The 20,213-nt window shown below is 51.7% G+C and overlaps 1 protein-coding gene across 2 annotated transcripts in view; it reads right to left on the reverse strand.

Moving 5' to 3' along the window:
• The window catches only part of LOC142257238 (interferon regulatory factor 3-like), a 53,989-nt gene that overhangs the window by 19,275 nt on the left and 14,501 nt on the right, over positions 1 to 20,213 (reverse strand). For both annotated transcript variants that reach the window (XM_075329391.1, XM_075329392.1), the window contains exons 3-6: positions 10,685 to 10,850; positions 9,694 to 9,758; positions 7,810 to 7,861; positions 7,394 to 7,600 (exon numbers count right to left, since the gene is read on the reverse strand). In XM_075329391.1, the coding sequence (XP_075185506.1) occupies positions 7,394 to 7,600; positions 7,810 to 7,861; positions 9,694 to 9,758; positions 10,685 to 10,850 (490 nt within the window). The remainder of the gene's footprint in view (positions 1 to 7,393; positions 7,601 to 7,809; positions 7,862 to 9,693; positions 9,759 to 10,684; positions 10,851 to 20,213) is intronic.

The raw sequence follows: 20,213 nt of genomic DNA on the forward strand, positions 1-20,213 counted from the left end.
TCATGTGATCGTCACTATGGATACAAGAAGGTCCTGTGGACACACGTAAATTCACGTACCCATGAATAAGCGACCATAATCCTTTGCGAAACGTACGTCGGGTCCTCCACACGGAGCTCCTCTTCCACCGGCGGGCTGTGTGTACCGGCGCCCAGGTATATCCCATTGCCTCTAAACCTTTCTCTAACGATGGTTATTTACCCGGTGATTGCTCATAGGTTAATAAGGGATAGGGTGTACATCCGGCCACCACCGCTTGCCTACCCACCGCACTACCTCATCTATATAATTAACTTCACATTTATAAATGTATTTATTGTTGTGTCTTGTGGAAATGTAAAATTGCATTTTATCTTTTAACATTTGTCCTAATAAAATTACCTTTTAAACTTTTTCACCACAAAACTCCGTTGTCCTCTCATGTTTCTATGACTATTTAATGTGTATGAGGAGCTCGCAACCAGATTAAAACATATGCACACCCAGCTAAGTTGAGCGCGCATATGCATAGGGTGAGGCCTTGCAAGATGTAGCTGATGACAGAATGAACCTTCAGCTGACTTAGATCCCCCAAAATCAGCATCTTTGAATTTATGCCAATAAATCACATAAAAAGAGAATTTTGTTTACTTACCGTAAATTCTTTTTCTTATAGTTCCGACATGGGAGACCCAAACCATGGGTGTATAGCTTCTGCCTCCGGAGGACACACAAAGTACTACACTCAAACGTGTAGCTCCTCCCTCCGGGCTATATACACCCCCCTGGATGACAATCTACCCAGTTCAGTGCAAAAGCTGAAGGAGGACATCCACCCATAAGTAGAGATAGAGTAAAACTCGGAATAACCGTAACTCTGACTACTAACAACAGCCGGTGAAACACACGGAACAAAAAAACTGCCAACAGGCAACAGGGAGGGTGCTGGGTCTCCCATGTCGGAACTATAAGAAAAAGAATTTACGGTAAGTAAACAAAATTCTCTTTTTCTTTATCGTTCCTTATGGGAGACCCAAACCATGGGACGTTCCAAAGCAGTCCATGGGTGGGAATAAACCAAACTGAGAAGTAGGCAAAACCTAACTTCACAAATGGGCGACAGCCGCCTGAAGAATGCGTCTGCCCAAGCTCGCATCTGCCGAAGCATGAGCATGCACTTGGTAGTGCTTCGAAAAAGTGTGCAGACTGGACCACGTGGCAGCCTGACAAACCTGCTGAGCCGTAGCCTGGTGCCTGAAAGCCCAGGAGGCACCGACAGCTCTGGTCGAGTGCGCCTTAATCCCTGGCGGGGGAGGCACCTGAGAACACTGGTAGGCATCGGTGATAGCCGACCTGATCCAACGAGCTAGGGTCGGTTTAGAAGCAGCGAGACCCTTGCGCTGACCAGTGGTTAGCACAAAAAGTGAGGTGCACCGCCTAAAAACGGCGGTGCGTGACACATAGATTCGGAGCGCCCGCACCAAATCCAAGGTATGCAACGCCTTTTCAAAGCGATGCACAGGGGCCGGACAAAGAGAAGGCAATGAAATGTCCTGGTTAAGGTGGAAAGGAGACACCACCTTAGGGAGAAAGTCCGGAGACGGACGAAGAACCACCTTGTCTTGGTGAAACACCAAAAAGGGGGATTCCGAAGAGAGCGCAGCCAAATCAGAAACTCTCCTGAGAGAAGTTATGGCTACTAGAAAAACAACTTTCTGTGAAAGTCGAAACAAGGGAACCTCCCTGAGAGGCTCAAAGGGGGGTTTCTGTAAGGCCGTGAGGACCAGATTAAGGTCCCAGGGATCCAAGGGCCGCCGGTAAGGAGGAATGATGTGAGATGCGCCCTGCATGAAAGTGCGCACCTGAGCCAGTCGGGCGATACGCCGCTGGAACAATACCGACAGAGCCGACACCTGTCCCTTGAGGGAATTGAGGGACAGTCCTAGCTGTAGACCGGACTGTAGAAAAGACAGGATGGTCGGCAAGGAGAACGGCCAAGGAGCATGGTCGGAAGAGCGACACCAGGACAGGAAAATCCTCCAAGTCCTGTGGTAAATCTTGGCCGAGGAAGACTTCCGAGCCTGAGTCATGGTGGAGATGACCTCAGAGGGAATGCCTGAAGCCGTCAGGATCCAGGACTCAAGAGCCACGCCGTCAATCTGAGAGCCGCAGAATTCTGGCGGAAGAACGGACCTTGAGAGAGAAGGTCTGGGCGGTCCGGGAGATGCCACGGCACCTCTACGGACAGACGGAGCAGGTCTGGGTACCAAGCTCGCCTGGGCCAGTCCGGAGCAATGAGTATGACTCGACGGCCCTCCATTCTGATCTTGCGCAGAACCCTGGGCAAGAGAGCTAGAGGGGGAAACACATAGGCCAGACGGAACTGAGACCAATCTTGAACCAGTGCGTCTGCTGCGAAGGCTTGAGGATCGTGGGAGCGAGCCACGTAAACCGGAACCTTGTTGTTGTGCCGGGATGCCATTAGGTCCACTTCCGGAGTGCCCAACTTGCGGCAGATTGATCTGAACACTGACGGGTGCAGGGCCCACTCGCCGCTGTCCACGGTTTGACGGCTGAGGTTATCGGCCTCCCAGTTTTCCACGCCTGGGATGTGGACTGCAGACATGGTGGACTTGGAGTCCTCCGTCCACTGGAGGATTCGTTGAACCTCCAACATCGCCAGACGGCTGTGAGTCCCGCCCTGGTGATTGATGTAGGCAACCGCTGTCGCGTTGTCCGACTGAACTCGAATGTGCTTGCCCGCCAACAGGTGGTGAAAGGCTAGGAGAGCTAGAAACACAGCTCTGATCTCCAGCACATTGATCGAGAGGGCTGATTCGGACGGAGTCCAAGTGCCCTGTGCTCGGTGATGGAGAAATACTGCTCCCCAACCAGAGAGGCTGGCATCCGTGGTGAGGATCACCCAGGACGGAGTCAGGAAAGAGCGTCCCTGAGACAGAGAGAGGGGCCGAAGCCACCACTGAAGGGAGTTCCTGGTCTGTGACGACAGAGCCACCTGCCTGTGCAAGGAAGAGATCCGCTTGTCCCAACAGCGGAGAATGTCCACCTGCAGGGGACGCAGATGGAACTGAGCAAAGGGGACCGCTTCCATGGAAGCCACCATCTGACCCAGCACCTGCATGAGGTGTCTGATGGAATGACGGCGGTGCCTCAGCAGAGAGCGCACCGCCAGACGAAGGGACTGCTGTTTGACTAAGGGCAACTTGACAAGTGCCGGCAGAGTCTCGAATTGCATCCCTAGGTACAAAAGCACCTGGGTCGGGGTCAGAGTGGACTTGGGCAGGTTGACAAGCCACCCGAACTGAACTAGCGTGGCGAGAGTGAGAGAGACACTCCGCTGGCAGTCTGCACTGGATGAGGCCTTGACTAGAAGGTCGTCCAGGTAAGGAATCACTGCCAACCCCTGGAGGTGCAGGACCGCAACCACTGCTGCCATGACCTTGGTGAATACTCGAGGGGCCGTGGCTAAGCCGAAGGGGAGAGCCACGAATTGGAAATGTTCCTCTCCGATCGCAAAGCGTAGCCAACGCTGGTGTGAAACCGCAATAGGCACATGCAGATAGGCATCTCTGATGTCGATGGATGCCAGAAAATCTCCTTGGGTCATTGAGGCAATGACCGATCTCAGAGATTCCATGCGAAAGTGCCGCACCTGAACATGCTTGTTGAGAAGCTTGAGATCCAGGATGGGTCGGAAGGAACCGTCCTTTTTGGGGACTAGAAAGAGGTTTGAGTAGAAACCGCTGAACCGTTCCCGGGCGGGAACCGGAACAATTACACCGTTGGCCTGCAGGGATGCCACGGCCTGAGAAAAGGCGGCGGCTTTGGAGCAGGGGGGGGGGTGGACAGAAAAAATCTGTTTGGCGGGCTGGAAGAAAATTCTATCCTGTAGCCGTGGGAGATGATATCCCGCACCCACTGATCGGAGACGTGTTGCAACCACACGTCGCCAAAGTGGGAGAGCCTGCCACCGACCAAGGACGTTGCTGGCGCGGCCAGATAGTCACGAGGAGGCTGCCTTAGTGGCAGCGGCTCCTCCGGTCTTTTGAGGACGCGGCTTTGCGCGCCAGTTGGATTTACGATCCTTGGCTGCGGTAGTGGACGAGGCCGAGGGCTTAGAGGATGACCAGTTAGAGGAACGAAAGGAACGAAACCTCGATTGGTTCCTGCCCTGGACAGGTTTCTTGGCTTTAGCTTGTGGCAAGGAAGTACTCTTCCCGCCGGTAGCTTCCTTAATTATGTCATCCAGCTGTTCCCCAAACAGCTGGGACCCAGCAAAAGGGAGACTCGCAAGGTACTTCTTAGAGGAAGCGTCTGCTTTCCACTCTCGAAGCCACAAGATCCTGCGGATCGCGAGGGAGTTAGCGGAGGCCACCGCCGTGCGGTGAGAAGCCTCCAGGATGGCAGACATGGCGTAGGATGCAAAAGCCGAAGCTTGAGAAGTTAAGGCATCCGTCTCAGGAATAGAGTCCCTGGAGAGGGAATGAATCTCCGCCAGAGAGGCAGAGACTGCCTTAAGAGCCCACACTGCCGCAAAAGACGGGGAGAACGAGGCTCCTGCCGCCTCATATACAGACTTGGCCAGAAGGTCAACCTGGCGGTCAGTGGGATCCTTAAGAGAAGTGCCATCAGCCACAGCTACGACTGTGCGGGCTGAGATCCTGGACACCGGAGGGTCTACCTTTGGGGACTGGGCCCAGTCCTTAACCACCTCCGGTGGAAAAGGAAAACGGTCATCTGAACTACGCTTCGGAAAACGTTTGTCAGGACAGGCCCTGGGCTTGTTAACAGTGGTGTGAAAGCTGGAGTGGTTAAAAAACATACTCCTAGGTTTCTTAGGAGAGGTAAACTGGTGTATCTCTACCAGAGAGGGTTGTTCCTCTGACTCTTGTGGGTTGAGGTTCAGTACGGAGTTAATGGACGCAATCAAGTCACTAACATCCGCATCACCCTCAGACAAGTCAATGGGGTACATAGAGGCAGCGTCTGAGCCCACAGTAAACGAATCCTCCTCGCCCTGCACCTCGGCTTGTGAATCAGAGCCGTGGGACGAGGAAGGAGAAGGTTCCCTGCGTCTCCGTTTAGGGGGACGGGGTCCTAGGACATGCTCTGAGGGCTCTGCAGAGCTCGGAGTCGCAGAGACACCCTGAGAGGGGGGCTGATGCATGGACAGCAGTGTCCGGGACAGCTGCCCCATGGAGTCGGCAAAAGACTGGGAAATAGCTTGTGAAAAGGAAGCTACCCAAGCCAGGGGTTCAGCCACCGGGGCCGGAGCAGCCGGAGGAACCCCTGAGGAGGCTCCAGGCTGAGACACAAACATGTTAGCACAGGCATCACAATGTGGGTATGTGCTTGGCTCTGGCAGAATGAGCTTACACGCAGTGCATATAGCGTACATGTTTGCAGCCTTGCTCCTAGTGACAGACATGCTGCTGAGGTGGAAGCTCTGCAGCCAGAATACACTCCTGTAGAATGCCTGAGAGTGTAATAAAAGTCCACAACCGAAGGTTATGGCTTACCAGCCCGCTCTCTGTGTGCCCTCCGGATTCCACCGCTCAAAGACCCTGTGAAGCGTCAGCCTTCCTAAACAGTATGCAGCTGCAGCATCCAGCGCCTTCCAGTGTAAGAACGCTGAGAAAATGGCGCTGGGAGAAGGAGGGGGGGCGTGTATAAGCCCAAGAGCGGGAAAAACGGAGGGCAGAGAGATACAGGGAGAGATACAGGGGAGGGAACATCTCCCCAGAGAGGAGTGCCCTCCCCTCTGCTGGTCGGGCGGTGGGCGGCGCTGTATGCAAAACATGCAGAGAAGCCGAAACCGAAACTAGGCCCAAACTGAAGCCGGGGCCTAGATTTTAAAATGCGGCCGACGAGCAGGCACCTTCGGCGCGGTTCTCAGGGGAAACCCCCAGAACCGGCCGGAATTAACAGTAACGCTAAAGCACATACTGTCCCCCAAATAAAAGTACCCGGGACCCCTGAAAAAACGTCTCAATACTTAGCTTTTGAGACGCAGGGCCATGTCCCTGAGTGGGGGTTAACGCTCCTTCCAGCAGGGACCAGACAGGGCTGCGGATGGAGACCGGCCTTCTGCAAGCAGAGAGGACCGTGGAGGCTCCCACTTCAAACAGAGCCTCGACAGAGGATGTGAAGGAGCGCGGCATGTGAAGGCTCCAGCCTTATAAAGTCAACCTTAACAGCACCCGACAGAGTGGGGTGTGAAGGGACATGCCGGGAGTCCAGACTGGACCCGCTTTTCTTCCAAATCTTTAAAATTAAAATAAAAAAATATCAGAGAATGCAAGTGTGTGATCCTCCTGAAACACAAAGCATTGAACTGGGTAGATTGTCATCCAGGGGGTGTATATAGCCCGGAGGGAGGAGCTACACGTTTGAGTGTAGTACTTTGTGTGTCCTCCGGAGGCAGAAGCTATACACCCATGGTTTGGGTCTCCCATAAGGAACGATAAAGAAATTGGGTTTATGGTAACTCTCGTGGACGGTGTAGAGGACCCACTGGACCACAGGGGGACCAGGGCTTACCCTTTAGTGGGAGGGGCTTAACTAAGTGCCTACCGCGAGGCGAACACCAGGTACCACTCCTAGGGCAGTGACCGGGACTGTGGCAGCTGACCCCATGACAGGTGACAGACTCAGGTGCAGGCAGGATGACCTAAGCAGACAGGCAGGTGGGTAAGGACAGATATAATAAAATAATAATAAATGCTAAATCTTTATTTTTCTATAGCAGTAACATATTCTGCAGCGCATACATCAGGAACACTGTCCCCATTGGGGCTCACAATCTAAATTCCCTATCAGTATGACTTTGGAATGTGGGAAGAAACCGGAGACCCCAGAGGAAACCCACGCAAGCATGGGGAGAACATACAACCTCCTTGCAGATGTTGTCCTTGTTGGGATACGAACCCAGGACCCCAGAGCTGCAAGACTGCAGTGCTAACCACTGAGCCACCGTGCCACCCCATATAGTGGGCATGGCATGGATAGACAGGTATGGGAAGGCAGGTACAGGAAAACGGACACAGGGATAACGGGACCTGACAACTAGCTAGGCAAACAGGACACTGACTAACACAAGGTGTTGCACAGGCACCTCCCCTTATGGGAAGGTGCCTTAATTACACAGTGCCTCTCAGTCATAGGCTGAGAGGAATTTCCGGGAAATGGCGCGCTGGAACTAAGGTGCACTCCTGGGAACTCTGAGCGGAATGTACACGGGCCGGGAGCAAAAGATGCAGTAGCACACGTGGAGAAGTTCCGGGGAGGACGTGACATGGCCGGGGCAGTGAATAAGTCGGTGTCTCTCCAGAGACGCTGGTGCTACATTGGGCCCCAGTTTTGATAAATTTGGCACAAAAAAGGAAGGACCTACCAACTTGCACTCCAGCAGCTGCAGATGGAAAATCACTGTAGGCGGCATGAGCGCCACCTGGAAAACCAGGGATGGGAGCAGCGGCTCCACCCAAGTGCTCTTCTGGGAATGTATCATTATCATATGGCACTTGTCCAGCAAATAGTGACTTATTGGGATCCATCTCTTCAGGTATGCCCTTAAAATCTTCATAAGGAGCGTACAATTCTGCCGAGAAAATAGAAAGATGGGACCTGTCATCACCATAAATTACGATTGCATAAAATGATGTTTAAATAACTCAATTCTTCCAAAATTTCAAGATCTCTGTTTACTGTCAATGAATTGAATATTCTTATTATCAGCCAGAGATTAAAACTCAGATCCTACAAATGAGCAATGAGTCCTGACATTGAAAATAAGTGATAAATCAGTACCTTCTTCATCTCGGTAAAGATCCAGGTTCTCCAGGTCTTCATAAATAGTTTTCTGTAGAGGAAAGACAGTGATAAGGGGTTAATGGATATATTAATATGATATACTGTATGTTATATTGTATATAGAGCAAGTTACTGCCACACTTAAAAGATGTGTTCATCATGCCTTCCTTTGGATCAATGTCACGGGTGTGTCACAGTCCTTTGGTGTCCGGCTGTAGAAGGTCACAGCATATGGCCACTCAAGATGCTCCCTGACTTTCCCTGCTTGGGGTTATTCCCGTTCTTTTTAGGACCCTGCAGATTTCATCACCTTTCAGCTGTTAATTATCAGTACTTACCTTTATGTCTTTAACTACTCTCATTCCCTCTTGCTCTTTGCTGGTGATAGGTTTATAAAACCTTTAACAGGTCTTGAGTGCAAGCAGTCGGCTTGTATTTATCTGGAGAATCTTTGTTGTTGGTGCAGTTCCTCTCCCTGAGTCATCTGGAGATAAGTTGTTTGTTCACTTTTTCACTGTTTGTGCTCCCTGTATCTTCTCTACCTAGACCCAAATTCAGGGTCAGCCAGGGCCAGGTATCCTGCTTGGCACATAGGTGCGGAACCGATCTAGCGCTGTGAGGGAAGGTAGGACCAGTGACAGGTTTGGGCAGAAGTCACCATGCCTCTCCCCTGATGAAGAATTAATACCAAAACACTTCGAAACGTACGTTGGGCGTTTTCCTGAGGGTCTTTCCCGTGACCAGCTGTTTATTTTGCTGTTACCATCACCTCCGGTAGTTATTCACTGCCTAATACTGTTTATATACCAATGTATATGGGATTCTGAGGGTATATGGCTGTTATGGGCACTGTCCAATATGGTATATATTATGACAATAACAATACCGTTTTACGATTTTGTAAATGTTTTATATATCCTGAATCCCTAGTGATTTGCATATGAGGCCTGGTTCGGGTATATTTTATGTGCTTTTAATGCATATTCACCTCATGTCTCAATATACATTTTGTATGACTTTGCACTTTAAAAACTCTATTCTCCCTTTTTTGCCATTATTATGATCTTGAGTGTCTGCTATAAGTGGGGATTCGGCAGAATCCAAATCCACAATAATCTTTGTATGGTGTTACGGAGCCAATTGTTTAATTATGGAGCTTATATATGGGTGGTGTCACGCTAGGTACAGTGAAGTACCAAGCGCGCGGTGAAAGGGAAGGGGACCCCTGCGTCTATGGAAGGGCGAGATGGTGACCCTGACCAAACCTACAGTTGCTCCCTGGGGTCCCTCACCACCCTAGATAGGTTCCGCACCTATACACTGAACCGGATACCTGACCCTAGGTATCCCTAGTGCTGGGCCCTGGGTTCCCTCACCACCCTAGATAGGTTCTGTACCTATGCACCAAGCAGGATACCTGACCATAGATATCCCTAGTGCTAGTCCCTGGGGTCCCTCACCACCCTAGATAGGTTCTGCACCTATGCGCCGAGCCAGATACCTGACCCTAGGTATCCCTAGTGCTGGTCTCTGGGGTCCTTCACCACCCTAGATAGGTTCCGCACCTATGCGCCAAGTCGGATACCTCACCCTAGGTATCCCTAGTGCTGGACCCTAAATAGGGAATGAGTGAGATGAGCTCTTCATCAACCCACTAAATAATAAAGGAAGACACAAGAGGGACACATGGTGGTAAAAGCATGAACTACTTATCCACAGAAGACTCAGGTGGAAGTCCAGCAAGCTCCAGCAACGATACCACAGATGAGAGCAAGCCACCTGCTTGCAACCAGAGCTAGCAGAAACCGAATAATATCACCAGTTCAGGAAAAAAGGGAGTATTTAAGCGCCAAGAGAATACTTCTTAAAATATAAACTCACCGTTAGATCTTGTTTGGCATCAGCACTGACATATTGGTCTACAGGAGCCGCTCCACATACTGGAACTTAAAGAGACACAAAATTGGTCTATGAACGGGTAAAAAGTCATTTACAAATAATTTATGATACAACCACTAAGGGGCATCACACTGGTGTGGTTAATTTTTTGGGGTTGCATAATAGTCATAAATATGACTGCTCAGTAGGGGGCGCTCTGCCAGATTAATATAGTATCATACTGTCTCTGATCAGTAGTGTACACAGAAATGAAGAGACTCCATGGCAAAGATCGTACTGGGCCGGTCAATGTAGTGTTGCACTTTTGCCATCAAGGATAGAAGGGTCTAGTGCTTGTTTCCCCCTCCCCAGGACTGTGTGTTCTCCTCTTTCCTAGGACTCCCCCAGGATATAGTTAGTATTATTGTGATAGAAGGGTCTAGTGCTTGTTTCCCCCTCCCCAGGACTGGGTGACCTCCTCGCTCCTAGGACCCCCTCAGGATATAGTTAGTATTATTGTGATAGAAGGGTCTAGGGCTTGTTTCCCCCTCCCCAGGACTGGGTGACCTCCTCTCTCCTAGGACCTCCCAGGACATAGTTAGTATTATTGTGATAGAAGGGTCTAGTGCTTGTTTCCCCCTCCCCAGGACTGGGTGACCTCCTCGCTCCTAGGACCCCCTCAGTATATAGTTAGTATTATTGTGATAGAAGGGTCTAGTGCTTGTTTCCCCCTCCCCAGGACTGGGTGACCTCCTCTCTCCTAGGACCTCCCAGGACATAGTTAGTATTATTGTGATAGAAGGGTCTAGTGCTTGTTTCCCCCTCCCCAGGACTGGATGACCTCCTCGCTCCTAGGACCCCCCCAGGATATAGTTAGTATTATTGTGATAGAAGGGTCTAGTGCTTGTTTCCCCTCCCCAGGACTGGGTGATCTCCTCACTCCTAGGACCCCACCATACACCCCTGAATTAACCCATGTACACCGACGTCTTACTGGTGAACTCATATATTTTGTGAGGATTCTCAGGATCTGTGCTGTGGTTTTGAATCATCCGAATTTCTTCCTTCCGAAGCAAAGCAGAACGAAAATTCCTCTTCCATCGTGCTAGATCAGGTTGGTCCTTCGAGGGATCGTAGCACCCACTGGCCATGGCCCAGGCCTGGAGAGACAATAAGGGTTGGGCAGAGTATGGTACTAGCCAATATATGATGCAAATATTTGCCACAGTCTTGTTACATAAGGTCAATGCACTGTATGGTTATATCATTTGGCACTATATGGCGGTATTATTTAGGCCCAACATAAGACTAAGTATTATAGTACTGTTACTTGGCACAGTATAATATAGGCACAATATGTCCTATACGATTCCATTATTTGAGACTATACTATGGAACTGGTTTCTATATTATCATATTATTTAGCACTATATGGCGGTATTATTTAGGCCCAATATAAGACTACGGTAAGTATTGTGGTACTGTTACTTGGCAAAGTATAAGATAGGCACAATATGATCCTATACGGTTCCATTATTTGAGACTATACTATGGAACTGGTTTCTATATTATCATATTATTTTGCACTATATGGTGGTTTTATTTAGGCCCAGTTTAGGATTAGGCGCTATATGGTACTTGTGAAGACATGGACTCTCATGGGTTAAAGTTTCTTAACATTCAGCCAGACTATTGTTCTGATGTGTGCTAAGTCATGTTTGCTTAGCTATTGTATCTCCAGACTTTTCCAGTAATCATTGTATTGTAATTGTGTATTGATAATGTAATTACCTTAGTAGCCATTGTCTAGTCGGTGACTTGCGGACTCCATGTAGATATACTGAGTCTTTCTATGCACATCATTTAAATGAACATTATCCATGCAGCTTGAAATTCATCCAATGGGAGAAGCAATCTTGTCCAACCAATCGATGAGGACGCAGTGTATCCTAAGGGAAGGTTATGGCTATAAAAGGGACTTCTTTAAGCCACCAGGGTTGATGAAGGTTGATGGATGCTGATGGATCCAGTCTAAGCTCTTTGGAGCTGACTAGAGGATCAGGATATCTTATGGCTTCAATCTAGGGAGTCCGGTTCCGGTTGGAGACCATATCCACAGCATAGGGATTTCGACTCCGGCTGCCAGGATTGTAACGTCATACCAGGACTACCTAAGGAGGACACTCAGGTTGGGACAGTTCAGTCACCTGTTACAGACCTCACACAGCTTCCTAAATCTGGCATTATTCCTTTCTCGGTGGGTGCCCGCCAAAAGCGGGGTGCTGCTGGACTGGAGTAAGCGGCCCTGGAAGCTCTGAGGCATGGACATTCTAAATCCCTGGTGAGCCAGCGGAAGGGTGAGACTCTGTTGCCTGTTACATTTGTGTGTTTTGCTGGTTATATGTTATGTGCCATTAATTGTTTGGGGATCCAATAAAGTCTAATTATTGTGGTTCCCTCACCCTGTGTTGTCTGAGTAGTGTTACGCCCACGGTTAAGGAGTTCGGCGTTCAGTTGGGATGAGCCCTGAGCCACGCTGTCTTTCTAAAGGCGGTGGGTTTTAGTGGACGAGAGCACCCACTGAGCCCCGTGTCTCCACAGTACCGTTATATGATTTGGCACTCTATAATATAGACACTGTGTTTACACTGTTTCTTTATATAGGACTATACAATTAGATTTGGTAGTGTATGTTCTTGTTATTTGGCCCCATATAGTGGTATTATTTAGGCCTATACACTATATGGTACTTTTATTTGTCAATGTATAAAAAAAAGTGTAGCATCCATGAGATCATCAGGGTACTACAAGGTTCTGCATCCCCACCAGGATGCGGGGTATACCCCCTTAGGTACCCAGAACCCCAGTGCCGGTACCACCAAAAACCCAGGTAATCCCAGTTTTCATCAACAATCCCCCATAAAATGGTGTCTAGCTAGGGTGGGACCATGGATGGCCGCCTAGAGGTGGAGCCACTCCAGTCCACTAGTTGACCAGGTGGGAGGGGCAGACTGTGGAGAGTGGTCGGGAACACAGGAGGAGAGAAGGGAGAGTGCAGTGAGACAGAACCGTCAGCAGTCTGAGTTCAGAGTTGACTGTAGAAGTGTAAGGGTGGAAGCGAAGTGACTCCCTGACTCGGATTGATGATGACTTGGTACCCAGGAGAGGTAGTTGCCGGTGGAGTATGGTGGAGTACTCCTGGAACTACGCACCGACGGGGTACAGGACCCTAGGACAGGAACGAGCTTCAAGCCGACCTGTTAACACCTGCACAACAAGGGGACCATCAAGGACCTCGCTGACCCTAAAGAATCCGAAGACTCAGTAGCAAAGAGAGAACCGGGGACTGGACCAGAGACTCCAACCCCACAAGGTTCGGCTACCGTCAGGCGGATAGAGGTGGACAAACCACAAAGCGGGGACCCCCAGTGTTCCATACCACGGGGACCCACTTACCAGAGACAGGTGCAGGGGAAGAAGGTACCAGAGAAACCAGACTAGCACTGGGACGAAGGGGACCTGAAGGCGAAACCAGCCGGCCTCGGGCAACCAGTTATATCTGCAGAAAGTGAGTAAACCAGTTGCACTAAACACCTGTCTGGACTCCTTCTTCCGACGCCCACCGCACCATACACCCTCTGGGGTAATACCCTACTTGCGCAGGGCCCAAGTCATCAGAGCAGTGTGGCGCCCCAGGACCTGGTCGCCACAACAGCATTGACCTTCCAAAGGGTTAATGCTGAGCCTGGAGGTAATGGGGAGGTCCATTGGCCAGCAAGTTTAACACCCGACGCAGTTCTCCCCCTGGCCAGCAGGGGGAGCTCTGAACCTGGAATTCCAGGGAGCCTTCCTCAAGTCTGGCCTGGAGGAGGAAGTAGTGGTCAGTCTGTAGGGAGAAGTGGAAGGAAGCAGACGCAGAGTGAGATGTCCTGCAGAACTGGGGCCTATAGCTAGAGTAGCTTGGCCCAGAGAAGCAGGAGTAGCTGAGAGGCAGCGGAGAGACTCGGACATCGGAGTCTGTGGCCACCAGGGCTTAAAATACTCCCTGGTAGCCGAATCCGAAGGGCAGGAGAGCTGCAAGCACCTGGCCCATAAACATCCCAAAGGTACAGCTGCAGCATCAGGGCCCGGTGTGGACTCCAGCAGAGAAGCACCAGAGAGGGCCTGCGCAGCCTGTTACAGAGGGAAAGGGACGTACCACCGGTCCCAGCAGCAAGAGGGCCATTGCTAGATCCAGAGAGCAGGGTCCTATTATAACAAAGAAAAGCACAGGAGTAGGCCTCATACTCAGCTGGCCAGAAAGATCACCCCAAGTACTTCCAGGCCGACCGGATCCCCATCACCACCTGTGACGGTCTCCCAGGACTGGACTGTTCCCAAAGTAAAAGAGGAAAAGGTAAAGAGACTGTTGTTTGTGCCTGGTTCTTTCATTGCCTGTCGGCCCTGCACCGTGTTAGCCACACAACCCCATAGACTTTCACGAGCACTAACAGTGTCCCCGGGGCTCCGCTCCACCTGTGGGGAGCAGTACCACCATTGCTGCCGTATCATCACCCCGGAGGCCTCACACAGCAGCGGCGGCTTAATAGCCGCAGACCACAGGTGGCGTCACGAACACAAACTTTATTCATCAAGCCACATATTCTACTGACACCCACCAGGGCCACGGAGCCGGGCCCAGCCACCACTGACTACCACCGGACTAGTCCGGCCCGGCACCGGGTGTCCCATAGCCCTGGGGTGGGCGAGTCAGCTGCACATTCCATCAGCCCCAGCAAAACCTGCAGCGGCGGCTCCCTACACTTAGCCGCAACACCGCAAGTGGCGTCACAGATAACTTTATTCACAAATCCCCTGTAAATATCCCCCATTACAAAAAGGGCCCAGGGCATGGAACCGGGAACGACAACCATCGTGACATTCCCAAGAGAGACACTGCCCGGGACCGAGTACCCCATATCGCTGGGTGCTACAAAAGCACCATATGGGTGCTTGGGTTTCCTCCAACACTCCAAAGACATATTGATAGACAATTTAGATTGTGAGCCCCAATGGGGACAGTAATGATGATGCCTATAAAGCGCTGCAGAATATGTTGGTGCTATACGAGCAAGATTAATAAATAAATAAGTACATTATTGCTCTTTTTCCCCAAAAAAATAGTAAGCCCTCCTAACACACTTTTTTTACATGACTCCATTCCTCAAAAATCTTTATCTGTTTACAGCCAATATGTCTACCAGAAAGGAGTCATCTGGTTTCTAAAACTCCAGAATTCTGTTCAGATGCTGACATCATTTTCTAGACTAGCCCAGTATATGAAGGGGGCTGGTTGACTGGTTGTCATGATGTGACTGTTAGATAATGAGGGATAGGGCCCCTCATGCTAGGGGAACCTATGCTATCACCACCCTCAGGGATACTCCTAATGGTGGAGATGCCTGAGTCGCGTTCCTGGACTTACTCCTAACCAGACCTAGTTTAATACCCCTCTCCCAACTGGGATGGACAGGGCAAAAGTGTGATGTTAACCATAGAAAAAGACATACAAGGCAAAACCAAAACTCTGACTATTAGGAGGAAATAAAGAGCAGGACGTTAGCTACAAAGCATCCACCAGATAGTCTGGAACACTACACCTCACCATACCAAGTGTTGAGGATAAGAATTGACTATCCAAAAATACTTAATTCAGCCATTTCATAGACTCAGGTATATAGTTTAGTAGATGTAAACCAACACACATATTTATACATGTCTTTGTTCCTTAACACAGTACATATCAGTATATGTAATCTGAAGATGGCTGCTACATCCTGTCTACACCCGAGGATGAACAAAGGAATTCCTAAAAGCCTGGACTGTCCAATCAACAAGAAGACTATGCTAATTTCTATACGTCATGAAGCCCCGACCTACGATACTTGATTGGACTAAAACTTTTGTTTACACCCCCTTACTTCTCGGTCTAGGGGCTTGGTCTAAGAATAAAGTTCAGTTGCCTCAGTGCCAGTCATGGAGATAGATATAACTGACTCGTCCGTTATTTAGTCTTGCGTGCACTCATGACTGTCACGAACCACCGGGGGGGTCACTCAGAAATCCCCCGCGCTGGCTACCAGTACGTCACAATCGGGGGGTAACAAGTGGGGGTCACCCCTCCTTTATACCTCCCGACCGACAGACAGAGCACGTGACGCGCTCTCTAGCGCCCCTCTTATAGTCAGGCCAATTATGGAATTGCCCGACAATAAGCAAGGAGGCCGCTATACTACTTATGCCGATTATTGAAGGGTCCCCGGTGAGAGTAGGGTATATATTCCCCCGACCTCCGCGGGCGGAATATATAAAACCTCCCCGAATCTCACTGGCCTCCCCACAATAATCCTTGGCACAAACTCGCTGCCACCAACCGATTTACGGTAACTATTAGCCGAACACACAGACGTGGGATTCAAGATCGAGATAACAGAACAGCCCAAGATTAATTATATAATTTAATCAGCCTAAAGCACACTAGAAACTACAATATATACAATAGGGAATCTACAGAATATACATATGTCAGAGTACAGTTACAAGCAAAGCATGGGTTACAAACAGGCATACACAGTTCCAGCAGTTACCTTGTGCGTCTGGCCACAGGGGGGCGCTGTAGGCCAGGTTTCTAGGATCCTTCCCACAGATGTTCCCTACACGTGACCCCCAGCGAAAGAACCCTGGAAAATGGCCGAAGTAGGGTTATCAACCTGGGCAAATCCAGGTCCCCTCCTACCTTCGTGACCTCAGAGGGAGCACTGCTCCACCCCTGGCTTGAGTTATGGACAATATCCCGACATGGAATATGGGCCATAACTTTGCCTGGGAGCGTCGTAGGCGGACGCCAACGCTCTCATTGTGACAGCTATGAATTTAGCTACGGAACGAGAGGACTCATGACTTGTCTACTAGTTCCCCATTGGCTGATATCACGCCTGGGGTATTTCCCCAGGTCCTGCTCCCATAAAAAGGGTGTGCCAGCATCGTCCGCATGCGGAGACACCATTTTTATGGTTGCCATATTTATCGGAAATATGGCTTGCGAGATATGAACCATTTTTTACTGGAGTCGTTCTGTCTGGATACTTCCATAGCCTTGCTAATTAGATAGCAGCCCCTACCACAGGGTCACGGCAGGGAGTCATCCTGTGTCCATTGTTCCCACATCATCTCATCTCCATATCACAGGAGATGGCCATGGAGGTGTAACACCTTCACAGATGCTGGACATTGAGAACAAGAAGGGAGGGGGGCACTGCCAGGGAGTGATGAGCGATTATGACTGGAAGTCATAATTCATCTTCATATCCCGGGATTTGCCTCACACCTCCCCCCTTTTGAGGGCGCTAGGGGGCAGCACACTCCGGTGTTCCCCCGTGCGCCCGTCCGCGACCTCTCCTTGTCGGGACAGCCCGTCTGCGTTACCGTGGTCACGGCCCCTTTTGTGGCGAATGGTGAAGTTGTATTGCTGGAGCGCAAGGCTCCATCGCAACAATCGCCCATTCGTCCCAGAGACGGTGTGCAACCAGCTGAGGGGATTGTGGTCCGTCTCCACGATGAAGTGGCGCCCGTATAGATAGGGTTGCAGACGCTGCAGGGCCCACACTATGGCCAGGCACTCCTTTTCCATCGTGGAATAGGCCACTTCCCGTGGTAACAGCTTCCTGCTCAGGTACAAGACTGGGTGCTCTTGGCTCGCAGAGTCCACCTGGCTGAGCACCGCACCGAGGCCGAAGTCACTGGCGTCAGTCTGTACTACAAACGGCCGCGTGAAGTCGGCTGCCTGTAGCACGGGCGGGCTGGACAGGGCGTCCTTTAGGGCCCGGAAGGCTGTCTCGCAGTCCATTGTCCAATCGACTGCAGAGGGCAGCTTCTTCTTGGTGAGGTCCGTCAAGGGCTTTGCCAGGCTACTATAGCGTGGAACAAACCTCCTATAGTACCCGGCGGTCCCTAAGAAGGACATCACCTGCTTCTTGGTCCTGGGGGTGGGCCAGGATGCGATGGCCTCCACTTTCTCAGGCTCGGGCTTCAGTGTTCTCCCGCCTACCCGGTGACCGAGGTACTGGACCTCGCTCATGGCCAGCTGACACTTTCCCGGCTTGATGGTCAAACCTGCCCGGTGGATCCGCCTGAGCACCTGTGCTAGATGCTCTAGGTGGTCCTCCCAGGTGGGACTGAAGACGGCAATGTCATCCAGGTACGCGGCCGCGTACCCTTCAAGTCCCTTGAGCAGGGTGTTGACCATCCGCTGGAAAGTGGCAGGGGCATTCCTCATCCCGAATGGCATCACCGTGGACTCGTATAGTCCAAATGGGGTAATAAAGGCAGAGCGTTCCCTGGCCTTGCGAGTCAGGGGGATCTGCCAATATCCCCGGCTCAGGTCCATGATGGTCAGGTACTGAGCCCCGGCCAACTGATCGAGCAGGTCATCGATGCGTGGCATTGGGTACGCATCGGCGACCGTGACAGCATTGAGCCCCCTGTAGTCCACGCAGAACCGAGTGGTTCGGTCCTTCTTAGGGACGAGGACTACAGGCGAGGCCCAAGCGCTGTTGGATGCCTGGATCACCCCCAGCTTCAGCATCTCGTCAATCTCCTGGCGCATGTGTTGCTGCACCTCCAGGGAGACCCGATATGCTGAACGCCGGATCGGGGGATGATCCCCAGTGTCCACGTGATGGACAGCCAAGTCAGTCCTTCCGGGCTGGTTGGTAAACAACCCCCGGAAGGGGAGGAGGGTGGCCCACAGCTGGGACCGTTGGTCCTCCAAGAGCTGGTGGCCAACCTCCACATCCTCAATGGATCCGCCGGCCCTAACCTGGGCTAGCATATCCAAGAGGGTTTCCGCTTCTCCCTCCTCGGGCAGGTTGCACACGGGGAGCGCACACGCCTCCCGCTCATGATGTGCCTTCATCATGTTCACATGGAAGGGCTTCCGCCTTCCACGGGCAGGGTCCAGGGTGACCAGGTACGTCACAGGGTTGAGCTGCTGGTACACGAGGTATGGGCCTTCCCAGGCTGCCTGAAGCTTGTCCTGTGGTACGGGGACCAGTACCCACACCTTTTGACCCACTTGGTAGGTCCTCTCACAAGCGTTCTGGTCGTACCAACGCTTCTGATCGGCCTGGGCTTGAGCCATATTGTCGTGTACCAGTTGCGTCAAGGCCTGCATTTTGTCCCGGAAGCGCATGACATACTCGATAACCGACACTCCAGGGGTGGCCAAATCCCCTTCCCAAGCCTCTTTCACCAGAGCCAGGGGGCCCCGCACACGTCGCCCGTACAGGAGCTCAAACGGTGAGAATCCTGTTGAGGCCTGTGGAACCTCCCGGTAAGCAAATAACAGGTGTGGGAGATACCGCTCCCAGTCACGCCCATGGGAGTCGACCAACATCTTAAGCATCTGCTTTAAGGTGCCATTGAACCGCTCGCACAGGCCATTAGTCTGTGGATGGTACGGGCTGGCCACCAGATGTCGCACCTGGACTTGCTTACAGAGGGCCTCCATCAGCTGGGACATGAATTGGGTCCCCCGGTCAGTGAGCATTTCCTGGGGAAAACCCACTCGGGAGAAAATCTCCAGCAATGCGGTGGCCACCTTGTCAGCCCGAATGGACGACAAGGCCACTGCTTCTGGGTACCGGGTGGCATAGTCCACTACCGTCAGTATGAAGCGTTTCCCGGAGCTGCTGGGGATGGCCAGCGGGCCGACCAGATCCACAGCCACCCTCCTGAAAGGCTCATCGATGATTGGCAGAGATACTAGTGGGGCTTTGGGGTGTGGCCCCGCCTTCCCCACTCTCTGACAGGTTTCACACGAACGGCAGTAGGCAGCCACATCGGCCCCCATTTTTGGCCAGTAGAAATGCTGGTTTAACCTGGCCTTGGTCTTAGCGATCCCTAGGTGTCCGGCCATCGGAATCTCATGTGCGATCCGCAACAACTCCGTCCGGAACGGATAGGGTACCACCAACTGTCGGTCCCTGGGCCACGCCTCCGGTGAACCCTGCTGGACCGTGGCCCGGTACAGCCGTCCTTGGTCCCAGGCCACTCGCTCCGGGTCCGAGTCCGAGGGAGGCTGTGCCGCCTGCTCCTTTAGAGCTTTCAGGCTGTCGTCAGCTTCTAACGCTGCCTGAAACCCCTGACTAGATGTGGCCAGAATCGACGAGACTGTCACATCTTCAGTCAGTACCCCGGGACCTGTGTCCTGGCCTCCACCTGACTCGGCTGCCACTTGGTCAGAAGGGGAAGAGCTATCGGACCTCCGGGAGGCCCCTTGGCTTCCAGCACTCCCACTGCGGGTGACAGCGGCCACAGCCGCTGCGACCGTGGGTCGTGCCTGCTCCTCCTCCGTTCCTGACCAAGTCGCCGGTTCAGGCAGACCTACCTGGCTTCCTGACACCCCGGTTGTGGGGGAACCATGCACCGAGATCTTACCTGGGAGCACTTCCGCTCCTGGACCGGCCCCAATCTCACCTGCCTGT

This window comes from Anomaloglossus baeobatrachus, chromosome 11, assembly GCF_048569485.1.
Source record: "Anomaloglossus baeobatrachus isolate aAnoBae1 chromosome 11, aAnoBae1.hap1, whole genome shotgun sequence".
Lineage (NCBI taxonomy): Eukaryota > Metazoa > Chordata > Amphibia > Anura > Aromobatidae > Anomaloglossus > Anomaloglossus baeobatrachus.